The 15,314-nt window shown below is 46.4% G+C and overlaps 1 protein-coding gene across 1 annotated transcript in view; it reads right to left on the reverse strand.

Moving 5' to 3' along the window:
• Nucleotides 1-15,085, reverse strand: part of CRACR2B (calcium release activated channel regulator 2B) — a 28,312-nt gene extending 13,227 nt beyond the window's left edge. The window contains exons 1-9 of the mRNA XM_072865732.1: nt 14,831-15,085; nt 13,206-13,317; nt 10,239-10,410; nt 7,974-8,120; nt 7,577-7,667; nt 7,354-7,446; nt 4,226-4,413; nt 3,459-3,530; nt 2,980-3,034 (exon numbers count right to left, since the gene is read on the reverse strand). Of these exons, the coding sequence (XP_072721833.1) occupies nt 2,980-3,034; nt 3,459-3,530; nt 4,226-4,413; nt 7,354-7,446; nt 7,577-7,667; nt 7,974-8,120; nt 10,239-10,410; nt 13,206-13,317; nt 14,831-15,043 (1,143 nt within the window). The 5' untranslated portion in view covers nt 15,044-15,085. The remainder of the gene's footprint in view (nt 1-2,979; nt 3,035-3,458; nt 3,531-4,225; nt 4,414-7,353; nt 7,447-7,576; nt 7,668-7,973; nt 8,121-10,238; nt 10,411-13,205; nt 13,318-14,830) is intronic.
• Nucleotides 15,086-15,314: the final 229 nt, after the last annotated feature.

Genomic DNA, 15,314 nt, shown 5'->3' on the forward strand with positions numbered 1-15,314 from the left:
CAATGCAGTCCAACGAAAGGAGACACTCTGGACTCCACAGAGGACCTCACCCAACTAGGAACTTTGAGGAAAGAAAAAAAAAACCAACCCAAAACATTTTTTACATATAAAACTGGTGTTCAAGAGAAGCTCCAGCCACAGAAACAATCCAGCACTGAGAGGCTCACAACTGTGGAGCACATATCTTCCAAGGCAAAGGACCCCCAAGTGCATAGCAACCCTTTGGTCAACATGGGTATCAGGCTGTGGTTCAGCCAACCAGTGGTTCTCTGGTGCGGATGGAGGAGGACATTTTCAGGGTTTGAGCAGGTTCACTCAAGGGCACTCTCTAGACACACAGAAACAAGGAAATCATGTTACAGCCCACTGGAGCTGAGTCGCAACCTTCAAGTCACAAGTGGAGCAAAGGGACTCCCAGGCAATCTGCTATGGCACCACCCTACCTGCAGAGGAAACAGCCTGCAGAGTACGTACCTGGGTAAGAAAGGAGAAACAACAGGGCATGTTTTGCCATTGGTTCTGCCATGCTTTATTGGCCTGCCAGGTTTGTGCAACATTTGGCTTTTCACTGGGATGGTAAAGGGACAGACGCGACATCACAGATGTACAACACACGATGGCAAGGATTCCACAACAACAGCAGCACATACACAAGCATTTTGGATGGGAAAGATTCTGGTTTATCAGTGGGATAGGAAAAAATTCTCGTTTAATCAGTGAAATACAAATACATGTTCAATGTAGTCAAAGTCCCAAAATACTCTTCATGATGAGCAGACATGAAATTTGCTCTGTCAACATAGAGCATGCAAGCATAACTCCATAGCCAGATGGGTCATGGGTGTGAAACTGAACCCGTAACCCCTGGGTCTTGAAAGCACCCAGCGGTGGTTTGCACACAGGCAGAAATAGCCATACGTTGCTATCTGTGACCTAGCCCCTGGGGCAAAACAGTGCCCCACGGGGCCAGGGTCTGCACACCCTTGCAAGGCCGGAAACTCTTATGAAGAGCAAAGTATTAAGCTGGGCACTGAGAAGTGCAAAGGAGCAGTGGCTGGGTTGCTATCAGCCATGTACAGCCCAACTCTTCCTTCCAACCACTTCAAAATCTTTGCTATGAAAGAACCACTGTTCATCACACCTTCATTTCACAGAAATAACACAACTCTTCCCAGCACTAACAGAGGATATTAAGGCCTTGGGTTTCTTTTTAGCCTGTAAAAGCACTGTCAGTCTCTGGCAGAGAGAGTCACACACTAGGGATCCCCATCAGAAGGCTGGACTCTCCTTTTTGCTGCTGCAGGGAAGTATTGTTATTTTCTCTCCCCCTTACAGTGGGACAGGCTGGACAGCACATCTTCTGCAGGTGTATGGCAATAGCAGCATCTCTGCAATCCCTTGGAGCCCTGCTTTCCTGTGGACTGAAATGAGATCAACCACAAGATGTCCTGGCTGACAAAGGAAAAAGCCTTACTCCGGTCCCAGCACAACACAGCCTTGCCAGATGAACAATGGTGACAGGAGGAGTTCACCCTGCTGCCCCATCCTTACTGCCAGCACAGGGAGAAGGGAGAAAACAGCTCCTCTGTACTATGACTCTCTCTGCTAGGCTCTCTCTTAGGTCCACCTGCAACTGCTGTGTTTCAGAGCAGCCCTGAGCAGGTCCTAGCAGGGGAAAAGGAGAAGAGAATAGAGGAGAAGCGGACAAGCTTTGCAGACACAGAGGAACATACCTGAATCGTGGTCTCCACAGGCCACCCGCCCCACCCACAGGAGCCCAAAAGCTGATGAAGCACTACGCATGGAAAGAGGAGAACAAACCATTTTCTTTGCCTGCTTGCACTGGACTCTGCTACAGAATGACTGTGTTTATTACTTCTCCAAGAGGGAGCAGGAAGCTCTGGTGCACACACAAATACTTAGCAGCTTTAAAAATGAAGGGGAAAAAAAAAAAGAAAAGAAAAAATCTTCTTTCAGATTTCAGAAACACACACACAAAGGCACACACCTCACCTCCATCCAAAACAGTTACTGAAGTTGTTTTACACAGCTGCTGCTCCACTTGGAGAACTCCAGCCTCTCCCCCAGCAGGGCATCTCATCCCCTATCTGCGCACGATCCCTGTGCTTCCTTCCACGTTCCCTTACACACCAGCCAGAAAGTCTCTCACAGCCTACTACTGCCTGTCCTCACTGCTAGCTACTTCCAGATCTTCAAGTAGGCCATGGTGGCAGAGCAGGCAAAGACACATGGTGGCAGGGATGGGTCCGAGAAGAGCACAGAGCAGCCTTGCCAGTGACATATGGGAACACAATGATTTTTTCATGAAAAAATAGTAATAATTAAAAATAGGTCACATATTCGTACTTATCTTGGCGACTGGGAAAGGCCAGAGATGGAGTTGACTGTTCCAGATGTCAGAGGCCCCCTGCTTTCTCCTAGCCCTCTGACACAAGGATCACCCCAGCAGCATTCACAGGAATGGGGAGCTGCCCCAGAGGAACATCTGAAAACATCTGCTACAAACTCAAGGGGTCAGAGAAACTCCAAAGCCTTCCCATGCCCCTCCACTCCCAGTCAGCTGGCAGCACATCTGGGAATCCATCTTCTTCCTCACCACCCAGCTCCAGGGATGCATCCAGCTTCACTCCCTTCCTTGCATATGCCCAGCGCCTGTCACAATGCACAGACCCCACGTGTGCAGCAGGCAGCACCCATTGCAGCCCTGCACAGGTCTGCGTGACAGTCAAAAGCTAACACGCCTTGGGTTAAACCTGGGCAGCTAGCAACAGCAACCAGCAGAGCTCTTCTCCAGCATGGGCAGAGAGGTGCTGCAAAGTCTGTATTAAGCACCACACCAGGCCTTATGAGCTCAGGTCATTGTCCCCCGTGGAAGTGACAGGCCCCCAAGTGGCGACAGCAACAGCAGCAGATGAAAGGAGGGTGGTTGGGAATTAGGATTTTCTTTCTTAGACTAACCAGCTTCTTGGCTTCAAAAGCATCTCGCTCATCCCGAAGTTTCTTGTTCATCTCTCTGCTCCAAAGGAAGACACAGGAGAGACACAATGAAGCACTCATCAAAAATGGAGTAAAGACCAACATTCGAAAGCTAGAACAGAAAGGGAGCTTGGGACACAGATAAAGATGTTATTTATTGCCAGACAGGTTGGAATTTCCATGTATCCCAGCTCAGGTAATGGGCTCCACATGGTCCCCTTAGCCAGCAGTAAAGACTAAATTCCTTCAGTGGAGAGATTACTTGGTGAAATAACACAGCCTGTACTCTGCCAGAGCTGGCCAGATTGCAGAACTCTGTCTGGACCTAGAAAAACAAGCAGTGTCTGAGCATTGCTTGAATACACTCCCATAGTTTTCTGTGGGAGAAACTAACACAGTGCTGAAACCTCAGCCCCTTACATGCACAAGAGCTCAGCATTTCCCCCCAGCCCTGTTCTTACCTGAGGAGCTCCAGCTGCCGAAGGAGGCTTTGTTTCTCTTTCTGCATGTTCTTGGAGACTCTAAACACATCCCTGGGCGAAGGGGATTTTAAAAGGGGAAATAAGTTAATGGGAGAGGAAATACTAAGATCCCTTTTCTCAGGGACACTCATGGTATTCTCACAGATAAGGGCCTGCCCTATGCTAGGAGGATTCAGAGGAAGCAGCACTGCCGCAGGAGCTGGGATGGCTGGGTTGTACCCCAGCTCTCCTGCTCTCCTCCAGTGTGAGGGCAGATGAGACATTTTCTCCTTTCACACTCCAGTTTTTTCAGCGGTTAGAGATGGGAAGGATGCTCACTGACATCTGGATCTGAAACATCCCAATGCTTTAGCTAAGTATTATTAGATTAAGCCCAGAAACAGGAACACAAGTGATTAAAAGAGGATCTGTAGGAACTTTATAGAGGCGATGGTGAACTGGAAAATACCCTGAGGAGAAGCCTCCTTTAGGCTGAGGAACATATGTATTTTTTACAGTGCTTTTCTAGCCAAATATCAATGAACATATTCATTTCCCACTAAAGGCAGGCGGGAGCTAGCAGTATCACTCCCTGTGTAGGCCTATAAGACCACTAGGATGTTAATTCTTTTCCTCAAAGAGAGACAGGCAATCCTCTGATGAGACCAAGGCTTCTAATTAGAGATTCTTATTCTTTAACTACTTGCCCACCCTTCCCTCTCTGCCTGGGTCCCTGCCCTGGCACCCCCTTCCCTGCCCATTCCCACCTGTCCTTCTGCTCTTGTTCAAGCTGAGCCTCTTTCTGGAGCTTCTGTAATTGCCCCTTCACCGCTTCCAGCTCCCATTTGCTTTTCTCCAGCTCTTCCAGGAGGTTTTCATTCAGGTGCCGGAGCCTTTCATTCTGCACACGGGTCTCCAGCTGCTCTGAGTTCACAGACTGTAGCTGATGTTCCAGCTGCAATGAGAGAGGAGGAGGAGGGGTTAAACACAGAGAGGGAGGGTTTTCTGCTACAATCATGCCTGTAAAAACAGGCTGAAAAAGCAGATGTAAACAATGAGGTGGAAGGGAGGTAAACACAACTTAAGTCTACAGGACCACCAGTGGCATCGACAAGGTGAATTGGAAGCAATTATTTCTCATCACGCCAGCACCGGGGAGCAAGCAATGCAATTAGTCAGGCATAGCTGAGGAAGCGCTTCAGGCAGCACTTCAGGCAGCATGAGGAGTTTGCTGCTGTCAGGCATTGTAGAAATCAGAGTGCAAATGAGGGTCAAAGGAGGACTGGAAAAATTTGGGCGGAAGCAGGGGTGTGTCTGTTGGGACTTACTAAGCACAGTTGTTGAAATGCATCCTCTAGTTTGGCGGCTTCCTGAGCCCACGGCAGGTGAAAGGGGGATATATCGAGGTGCTAGGAGTATCTCACACTACATCTGGAAAGTCAAGTGATTGGGTGGCCTTTACTACTGTTGGAGACAGGACCTCGGACTAGAGATGCTTAAATGCCATTGGGGGACAGCTGCACTCTAGGCAGCACAAGATCCCAGCATAACTAACAAGCCTGATTTGGGAAGTTTAAAGCCTGCTGTCACATATTCAACCAGTGATGTAATTCCTTACAAAAGGCTGGCATAGTCTGGGAAAGAGTCAAAGACAGATGCAGCAGTCAAACCCACCCATCTCAGATGACAAGTAGGGCATCACAAGAAGCATCATACTGACACTTCAGTATCTAGCCAGCCATACCAGCTAACCAGGGCCCTCTGCTGAAGCTGATGCTATGCAGAAATTGTGGTACCTATCTGAGAACTTACAGCCCCAAAGTAAAATTATACAATCCATGCTTGCAACCAGAGAGGAGCACTAGGAAGCAGTTCTGACCAGTGTAGAACGTGGCAGAGTCAGCCTCCACATTTATACCTTCAGCATGCCTTTTCTCTCAGTCTACCTTCTCCACCTCTCAAAGGGAAAGTAAAGCAGCACACTGTGGCACATGATGAAGTGCTTTTTTCTTGCTACCCTGCTCTTTGCCAGCACACACGTACAACAGTTGTGAGCAGGAGAGAACAGAGCTGACCTTTCCTAGGTTCCTCGAAACACAAGCCCCACATCTCTCCCTGCTGAGGCTACAAGCACAAGTCACAGCCAGCTTTGTCTGGAGACTTCCAGTCCTTTGGACATGAGGGAAAATTTGAGCATGACCACATATGCTGAGCAGTGGAGTTGAAACTAAGAAACAGCAAACCCCAGCCCACAGCCTTTGGATCTTTCAATATGTCAGGGGACAGGCTTTAAGTAAAGCACCTGCTCCTCCCTAAGAAATCTCTGTCACACACAACTCTCCCGTTTATGTTGTCTGTACTGGGAAGTGATAACGTAGAATAGCACGATCACAATACTGGTCTTACACCACAAGGGGGACCTGATTATCCACATAACTCTGAGGCTTTTACTACGCTAAGAGCGTCAGAAACGTCCATTCGAGTAAGAATAACTGTCCATGTAGCCCAGTACTCTGCCAGGGGATGCTACCTAGGAAGAGCATGCCTAGACACCTAACTGTAGTCCATTCCCCTCATACACACCCAGCATCTATGGTCCCTGGACTAGGGATGTTAGAGGCCACATCCCTGGCTATTCCTCCTTTTAATAAACATTTACGAGCCTGTTGTCCATTTGTTCAATCCATTTTTGAACTGCTGATACTGCCTGCCTCCTGCAGCAAAAAATCCAGAAGTTCACTAATCTCTGTGTAAAGAAATATGTTCTTCTAAATAAAATTCATACTGGACTCACTGAGTGTCCCTCACCTCTGCTGTTGCAGGATTTAGGGAATAACAGTTCTATGTGGACCTTATCCACCACCTTCCTGAGTCCATAAAGCTCACATATCTTCTCTCAGTCTCTTCCTCTCCAAAATCAAGTCTAAGCTTTCCTAGTTTCTCTTCCTAAGGCAGATGCTCCATTTCCTTAATCATATTAGTTCTCTGTACCTTCATACTCAAGAATGACACAGTTGAGCTAGAGGAGACCACAACTGCACACACCAGTTGAGACACATCGAGGGTGTGGGCAGCAGGAAAATGACATCCTCTATCTTATTCTCAATATCCTTCCTGATGGCACCTAAGTTTTGCTGACTTTTCCAGCTGCTGCACAATAAACTGATGACTTCAGAGAAGTGCTATTTCATCCACATCACAGCTAGGTATCCAACTTGGATACCCCCAGCCACCAGCATCTTACAAGTACCTCCCATGACTTGTTTCTGTGCGGGTCACATCTCAGTTCTTCAGACAAAAAGGAAAAAGATATCCAGAATGGATCATCCCATACAAATGTCCATGCCAGGGACGGCAGGCTAAAGGAAAATTTCTGCTTTGATCTTTTCTGTGACTGATTAATCAGTATGTCATTAGGTGCTGGCATGCACATATACAGTATGTACAGCTCTAAGTGTCACAGAACTGTTCACTCTGGGTTATTTTGGAGCAGCCAGAAAACACAAAAACTAGAGAAATTTGGCTTTCTTGTATGTCCATACACAGCTGTCCATACACAAAAGGCTCCAAACTCACAACTTCCAAATTTTTACCTCGTCTTCCTTGCCAAATAGTTATTGTACAACTGATAGGAAGACTGTGCCAAGAGAACACAAAGCAGGTAAGAAAATGCGTGGACAAAACATTCACAGGAAGACATTACAGTTGAAGACAAACCAATCACTTGACAAACCACTTCAACAACTTCAGAGACAGAAGAGAACTAGACTAGCTAGTACCAGACCAGCTAGTACCAACCCTCAGCAGGTGAAAACCATTTTGCTAACACCTCTTCTGACTGAGAAAGACAGTAGAAGGGGATGTGCTTCTTTAGGAAGGATTTCAGTCCTGTTACCTTCTTCTGGCGGTAGAGGATTTTCTCCAGCTCCTGCTCTTTGCTGCGCAGTTCCTTCTGGAGCAGGTTACTCCTGTCATGTCTCAGTGCTTCCTGTAGAGGTAAAGATACACAGCTGTGCATATAACACCTAGCACAGTAAGAGCTGTTCCTTGGCCAGATAAGCCACCACCTCTGCTTCAGGCCAGAGAAAGTTTGACTTCAGCCAAGACAGATAAGGTACCTGGCAGGTCAGCCTCTCCCTTTCTGCTTTGATCTGTTGCTCCATTTCTTCATAAAGGCACCTGACTTCTCGGTCATGGTCTGTCTCCTTCCTACAAAAGGCAGGGTGCACACAGGTCAGGAGAGAGAAAAAGAATACAAAAAGAAAACAGGAGAGGAGGGTGGAAACATATTCCCACTAACAGCTGTGTGGCATTGAGTGGGATTTTAACCAGACCAAATGTTATGGGTGGGCACTGATGCAAAACAAACCCATGGGGATCAGATCAAGATAAAGAGTAATTTTATTACAGCAAGAAAAATCTCTGCATCTTGTAACCCAGTCTCTCCTTGCATTTGAGGCAGCATCCAAGCATCAGCTGTTTCCTGACAGCAAATGACCATGATGTTCTCCTTACCGCTTCAGTGCCTGTTCCATAGACTCCTTCTCATGATTCACCTCCCTTATGTATGATGAAACACGCAACAGAAACTCTTCAAAATTGGATAAGAGCTCTGGACGCTCTTTTCGTAGCCGAGCCCAGAGCTCCCGAATCTCATGTGGTCTGGAGCAAGCATACAAGAGAGAAGGAAAGCAAATGAGTTTCTGTGTCATCTTATGGACTGTTACTCCAACTCCAACCTGTGCTCGGGACAGACAAACTGCCCTTCTCCTGTGATGACCTCCATTACACCATCATAGCAAAGAGGAGAGTTGGACAGTGATGGAGTATGCACGGAGTGAGATCTACTGCAAGGTTAAAATAAAGGAAGTAATCTGAAAGAGAAAAAGTCTAGGAAGCAAACCTGGAATTATTATTTTTCAAGTATTCAGCAATAACACATTTGGTGTCTAAACCAAGACTCGAAGAGATGAACATTCAGCAAATTTGCTGTGAGCTACAGCCCAGGGATTTTAGCACACATGGCACAGGTGGTGTTCTCGCACCAAGGCTGTACTGGTGGATGCTACTGTCCTTGTTATTTATTTATTTTACAGGTTTGGAAACTGAGGCACAAACAAAAGAAGCAAATTTGCCCAGGTGTCACATCAGGATAATAACGGAGGAAGCCCTGGAAACCCAAAGTCTTCTTTTTCTGAACTTGCAATAATGATTACACTGTTCTGGCATTTAATTCATCACGACTTGAACACGGCACTTATAAACTTACTCTTTCCCGAGGAGTCTTATAAGCCTGCAGACATCAATTCATGCTTCTTTTTGGGGAAGAGCTTTTTATTATTATTTTTAATTTTTTTTTTTAATCCATGAAGTTTAAATTCATTCTTTGTCTATGTAGTTGTCTCCCTTAATATTCTTTGTGAAAAAAACAAACAAAAAAACAACCAAAAAGCTCTTGATTCCCCCTGCCACCATTGCATGATAGCTTCCTTTTTCTGTTCCAAGCTGAAAAAGTTACTAGTACTTCATCAAAACTTTGTGTTTTAGATAACAGAACATACTGAGTCCCATTAATAAACAAAGCCATTTCTTTCTAGCAAAAACAGCAACGATAGTCCAGATTCCTGCTCTGACCCCAGTTAGCTTCTGTTTTATATCACTTTTTTACAACAGCTGGCTTGGCACAAAGGCATGACATGACTGAACTCATTGCATAAAAATGCAAGTAAGTTGTCAAAATAAAACACAGGATAATTCCGCTTTAAGACTTGATGCTTCTCAAAGCAGAGTTATAAACAGCAGATGCTATTTTTCCAGAACAGTAATATGGCTTTTCACAGTGTCATTCCATTATTTGGAATAGCTTTCCAGAATTTTTCAGGACAGGAGAAGTTGTTTAGCATTAAAAGAAACATGCAGGTGCTTCACATCACAGCGCAAATGAGACAAAAAATCTGTTTCATGACAGATGCAGCTCTGAAAGCAGCAAACTCATTCACTCTCAGCTTCTGTCTCCAATCCTGTCCATCTCCTGCCCCTACCTGGGCCGCTCCCTGCAAATTGGCAGCACTGTTGGACTACAATGCCTGAAAAAAAGGGCTGCCACAGATGCTGCTGTTCCCAGCCCCAGCAGATGTTCATAAGTAAGAACCAGTTATGCATAATGCTTCACTTGGGAAGACCCTAAAAAAAGGCTGGATGGCAGTGGGTCCAGCAGACTCTACTGGGGCCACATGCAAGGGCATTAATATCAAATTTCAAGGCTCAGGTGAGCATCCCTTGCCCAGTTTAGCCTTTTACACTCTTCAAGATCAGCCCAGTCCCAAACAGCCCCTTGAGCACAGATCTTTCACAGAGACTCTTAGAACTAAGATTGTCTGAACATATGTGAATAGTCACCTACCATTTTGGAACAGACAGCACGCTCATCCTCCTTACCTTGTCTAACCCTCACATGCTTCTTTTCATTTGCTGCATGCAGATGGGCTTCCACACCACCAACCGCTACATTTTACAGCTGTGGTATGAACTCTAGTTTGGGAAACTCTTTGCAAAAAGCACTGCACTAAAAGTGATTGTAAACTGATGAGAAAACCCAGACCTTCACTGCATTTGTTACGAAGCATATGAAAACCTAAGACAGCAGTACAGAAAGCCCAAGCAGTGCTTCAGAGAGCAAGCAGCTCAGTTCACCTCTTTGGTCTTTGCTGGTACTTTGAAGTTTGGGTATTGCAAGATCAAAACAGGGTAGAAGTAATACCACGCTACTCCCCTACTTACTCGTCAAACATGTGGGCTGCTCCGAGCTGCTCCATCATGGAACAGAACCGTTTCTCTTCATCATCATCTGCCGGGTCCAAGTCATCTGACCAGCCTGACTCAAAGGTCTCCTCATGTCTGGAGTGATCCATTCTCCCAGCCCCTTGGCACAATTCAATCCCTATTAACTTTCCTGGTGGAAGGAGAAGGGAAGAAGGAGAATAAAATCAAACTGGATGTAATTTAATAAGCTGCTATTTGAATGGCAGCCCGACAGAGCTCCATGAGAAGCTGCCTGCACACTGCTGGTATAGAATACAGCTCCTTGTCAGCAAAGAGCCTCCGTTCTGACGTCCTGAGCGATGTCAGTGTCCAGTCTGCAATGCTGGGACTGAAACTGGCTCCCAGCCCAACAACAGGCTGTTAGGGCTCTGTTCACATCTGCATGGAGATGATCTACCACCCACAGCCTTGGATTCTCAGCATGTGAAGCATGCGGCATTAGGTCACTTCACTCCCATGGAGTGGCGCTGTGTGTTCAGTTGCCCATGATCCCATAAGCTCCCTCTGGGACTGCAAACGCGGCACTGAATAAGTGAGGAGATCATTACCCTTCCCTTCTCATGTGCTACATCTGTTCTGATTCAAGTGCTATGGGACAAGGACTGCCTCTTGCTAGGATTGTGTAGAGTGTCTGAACAAAATGAACTTACCCTTCGAACACCCCCTCCTGCCCCATCCCACGTATGGATGGCTTCCAGCTATCTGGATCCTGTTCATGCCGAGACACTAATGCCATGAGAACTTCATGCTATGCAAGGCATATGACAAATACTGGTGCTGGGAACAAATTCTTCTCAAAGAAACAAATCAAGCAATCCTATCCAAAACCCAGGCCCCCATCCTGTATACAGAGGTCATACCTCCATTAGCAGCTACTCTTCCTTTCCAGAACATATCTGCTTGATTCAAAAAACAGAAATGACATCCCAGCTACAGGGCCAGGAGCCAAGGATGTTCAGAGCACGAATGAGAACATGAAACTGCTCTAAGGGGAAAAATATCCACTCTTTGTGTACCTCAAGTCACTTAACTCAACCACTTCTTAGCTCCGTATGTCCAGAACCTAGCCAATTCTCTCCCACTCTTAAAATGTGCTGTAAAAAAACCTTGTAATGTGGAGATACAGGCCCTACTCAGCTTAAAACCTGAGGTTTGGACAGTTAGTTAAGGAGATGAGCTTAGATTACGCACTTCAGATGTCTCCTTTAAAGAAAGAGTCATTATCTCTTGTTATCTGTCTTTTATAGCTGGGAAAATTGAGGTAGAGAACGATCTGAAGATTGTTTTGACATCCTTGAAGGATCTCAGATTGCTTTAAATTGAACGTTTTAAGTGTATGCTCTTTTGTCAGTTGTGCAGATGCACCCTGTAACCTCTCAGAGGCCATGCAAGGAGCCCTCTCAAGAAGCAGAGTTGATTGCATTTTGAACCGCTTCCCTTGATTTCCCCTCTGCACACTCCAGAAGGAAGACAGCAATATGCCAGGCCAAACTCTTCAGTTAGGGGCGAAGTCTGAAAAGTATTTCAATGAAGCCAGACACAAACAACAACCATAAAGAAAAGAAATGCAGAAATGAAGTGTTTTGCCTAGACTGGAGCAAGTCCCTCGGAGCCAGGCTACCAACACAGGGTGGTACCTGACAACTGGTGGCTAACACAAAGAGAAATCTTGCCTACCTCTGCCAGCAATGGCACTGAGGCAGGTACCCTCATGATGTCCATCTATGGCTATGGCTGGGACAAATGCCTCAGACAATAAGCTCTGGGAATAACCAAGTCATAACACTGAGGGCACTGTGGATGCCAAGGTTCCCAAATGGCACCCATTCACCTTCTACACAGCGCTGGGCAGGAAAGCCCACGCTCCCGAGATGACTCTTGTTTCTGGCAAAGGTAGCAGAACCAGCCAACAAGGCTTCACCCGCACAGACAGGGACACAAGGCAGAAACAGGCATAGTCAGCAAGCACTCAAGGGGTTAACACAGTCCCAGAACAGGCTGGCCCAAGACACAGCTTTCCATGTTTATTCTGAGGAAATCTTTACAGCATCTCCTTTCAGGGCTGGCTGTTTCTGGCCATTCAAATTGAAGCACCAAAAAGACCCCCCTCTCTCCAACTTGTGAGAAAGCCACGAGCAACCACAATCTGAGCAATCAGGACACTGCAACTCAAGAGCCTCCTCAATCACTTCTGAAAACCCTAGACCACCTGTGTTCACTTGCTTTGACTTAACACCATTAACACACCTACATGTCCAAGGAAGGTGGTAACAGGGTGCAGATTTTCTGAGAGCTTACAACCAGCTAAGGCAAGTAAGCACCACAGCAAAGGTTATTAGTGCTATGGTCGTTCCTCCTCCTGAGCACCTCTTACACTGCTTGTGCTGCTGGATGACTCTGTCCAGAGTATAATCCTGTACTCTGGTATACAATTAGCATTCCTCTAGTGCTTGGAAAAGGCAACAGCAAGAGGAAAACTGACTCATTTGCCAGTGTGCTAGCCTGCTAACAGGACTCCTACTAATATCCTTGAACAGCACTGCATAAACCAGCTGGGGACAGTTGTCAAGAGGCATATTTCTGTCCCTTCATCCAGCAAGGGTCCTTATCCAGATGAAGGACTGTGGATCAATCACATGGCCAGATACAGGCTCCAGTATGTACCATCTCCAGTAGGAGATGTTCAGAAGCTGGCTGTACCAGGTAGGCAGGTAACAGTTGTGGAAGAAGGCAACACAAAGCCTCAGGAAGGGGGACAGCAATATTGCACACACACCTTCTCCAATGATACTCACATAAGCATGGGGCATTGCCCTGCATAGCTGGTACAGCTTCAGCAGAACCACTGCACTTTCTTTCTTATCAACATAAAACGTCATGTCACAGGTGGGCTTTTTCCTTCCTCTGCCTTTGTGCAGTCCTTACCTAGTCCCATGCTGAACTCCACAGGTGTCAGGTATCCGTTATTGTTCTGTTCCAAGCTGTCAAAAACAGTATCCAGTTGTTCAAGGGTTAGGGGGAGTTCACTCTGGAGCCGCTGCAGAGACAAAAGAATGAACAAAATTAAGACATGACTCAAGTCTTCCCTGTGACTAGTTGCTGTCCTCAGCTTTGGCCCACAGCGATGTGCCCTTTCAGCACTGCATTCTGGCCAGGATGTGACAGCCTGCCAGTACAGCTGAGTGATGACACAAATGCCCATTTGGATCCACTGATGCAGCAACACTTTCCATTACTGGATGATTCAACCAGGACTGCAGAGAGGGAGCCTCAGGTTATTTTGTTTGCGGGGAGCTCAGCCCTCTTCCTCCCCTGCTTCAGAACCGCTGCCTCTAGTTCACTGCCTGCCTCCCTCCACCCCTACCCAAGCCCTGCCCAAAGGTGGCTGCCCCCCCACCCCGGGGCACTGCCAGTCTCCAGTGACCACTGCTGCTCCCAAGAGAGCTCTCTATGGGCATATGAGGTACCAGCTCCATCTTTTTGGCCAGAGAGGGAGGACAGACTTGTGGGTGTCTGGATTCAGTTCCTAGCTCTTGCAGGAAATCTTGCAGATCATAAACAAAACGTTCAGTCTATAACAGAGAGTTAGCTTTCTTCTGTCATCTTTTGCCTGTTGGGACCATATCACTATTCCCACAACACAGACAAGGAGCAGAGAGATTTCCCTTCATAATACATGTGTAGAGCACCTAGTGCGAAGAGGCACCCAAAGAAGCTTCCAAATAACAAGAGGGGTAGACTAAAACCTCATTACTGCCTGTTACACATGCAGCTTTAGATAAAAGCTTAATAAATATTTATTAATGTAACTGTACAAAATTAGGCATCACCCAACCCAAAACAAAGTGAGTCAATAATTAAATCAGCATGGACCTGCCAAGCATTAATTATAGATGGAGAGAGAGATGAGACCAGAAAAACAATCTGCATGTAACCTTCCTGATAAATCATTAAAACAAAACTCACAAAGAACTATAGAGGTTCTGTTAACAAATACTGTTTTTAACAGAAAGCAGAAAAACACATTATTCTAGAGCAAAGTTATAGTTCAGGACTAAAGTGAGTTTTTGAGATCAGGCTTTAGCTATGATTGAGACAAAAAAGTTATACAGCTTTTTTTGTTGGTGGATTTTTGGTTGGTGGATTTTTTTCATTGTTGACTGTGGGGTTTTTTTTGGGGGGTGGTTGTTTTGTGGTGGTTTTTTAAATTAAACCAAAGATTTTTTTTTCCCCCCAGATTTCCCATCCACTGCATGCTTAATGTTTGTAGGAACTGTTGCAATTTTTTTTTTATTTTATGCATTCCTTAAAACTTTGGAATTGCAGTCCCACTTGTCCCAGGAATTCCCTGGAGGTCCAGGGGCCTCCTGGGATTTTTGGTTCCTAGCAGCTGGCTGTGGCAGAGCTTGGCTCCCAGAGATCTGAATGAGACAGAGCCCACATGCACACCCAAGCTTGCCAAAAATAAAGACATGCCACATTCTCCCCTCTTCTGCCATCCATTACTTTACAGCTCCTCTCAGGAAAGGGGAAGGATTTTTTTCCCTCACCTGCATGTCCACCTTGGTGATAAAACCCTTCTCGTCCTTGTCACACAGCTGGAAGAGCTCCCTTGCCTTCTTGAGCATCTCCACCTGCACATCTTCCAATTCGCTCATTTGGCTGGAAGGAGAAGCACCAGGAGCCACCCCATCCTCCTCATCCCCTTCCTCATCTCCTTCCCAGCGGACGTATGTCAAGAGTGCTCCTCTCTGGTTCTCCATCTTCTCAAAGTCTTTTCCCCCAGGGCAGGGACAAATGGAAGAGCTGCGGGGCAGGAAACAGAGAAACCCCAGTCAAACATGTCCCTCCACTTCCACCCCACAAATCATTTAGTTATGTGCCTTGTTGGTTTGAAAGAACAATATGCAGCATCCATATCTGTTACTGAGGGGGAGGCGGGGGGGAGACAGACAGTGTGCAGTGAGTTCATGTCAGGGGTACACACCGTACACAACAAGGGCATAACCAAGCCTACCACCCAGCCATAACCCT

This window comes from Ciconia boyciana, chromosome 6 (genome assembly GCF_034638445.1).
Source record: "Ciconia boyciana chromosome 6, ASM3463844v1, whole genome shotgun sequence".
In the NCBI taxonomy this organism is placed as follows: domain Eukaryota; kingdom Metazoa; phylum Chordata; class Aves; order Ciconiiformes; family Ciconiidae; genus Ciconia; species Ciconia boyciana.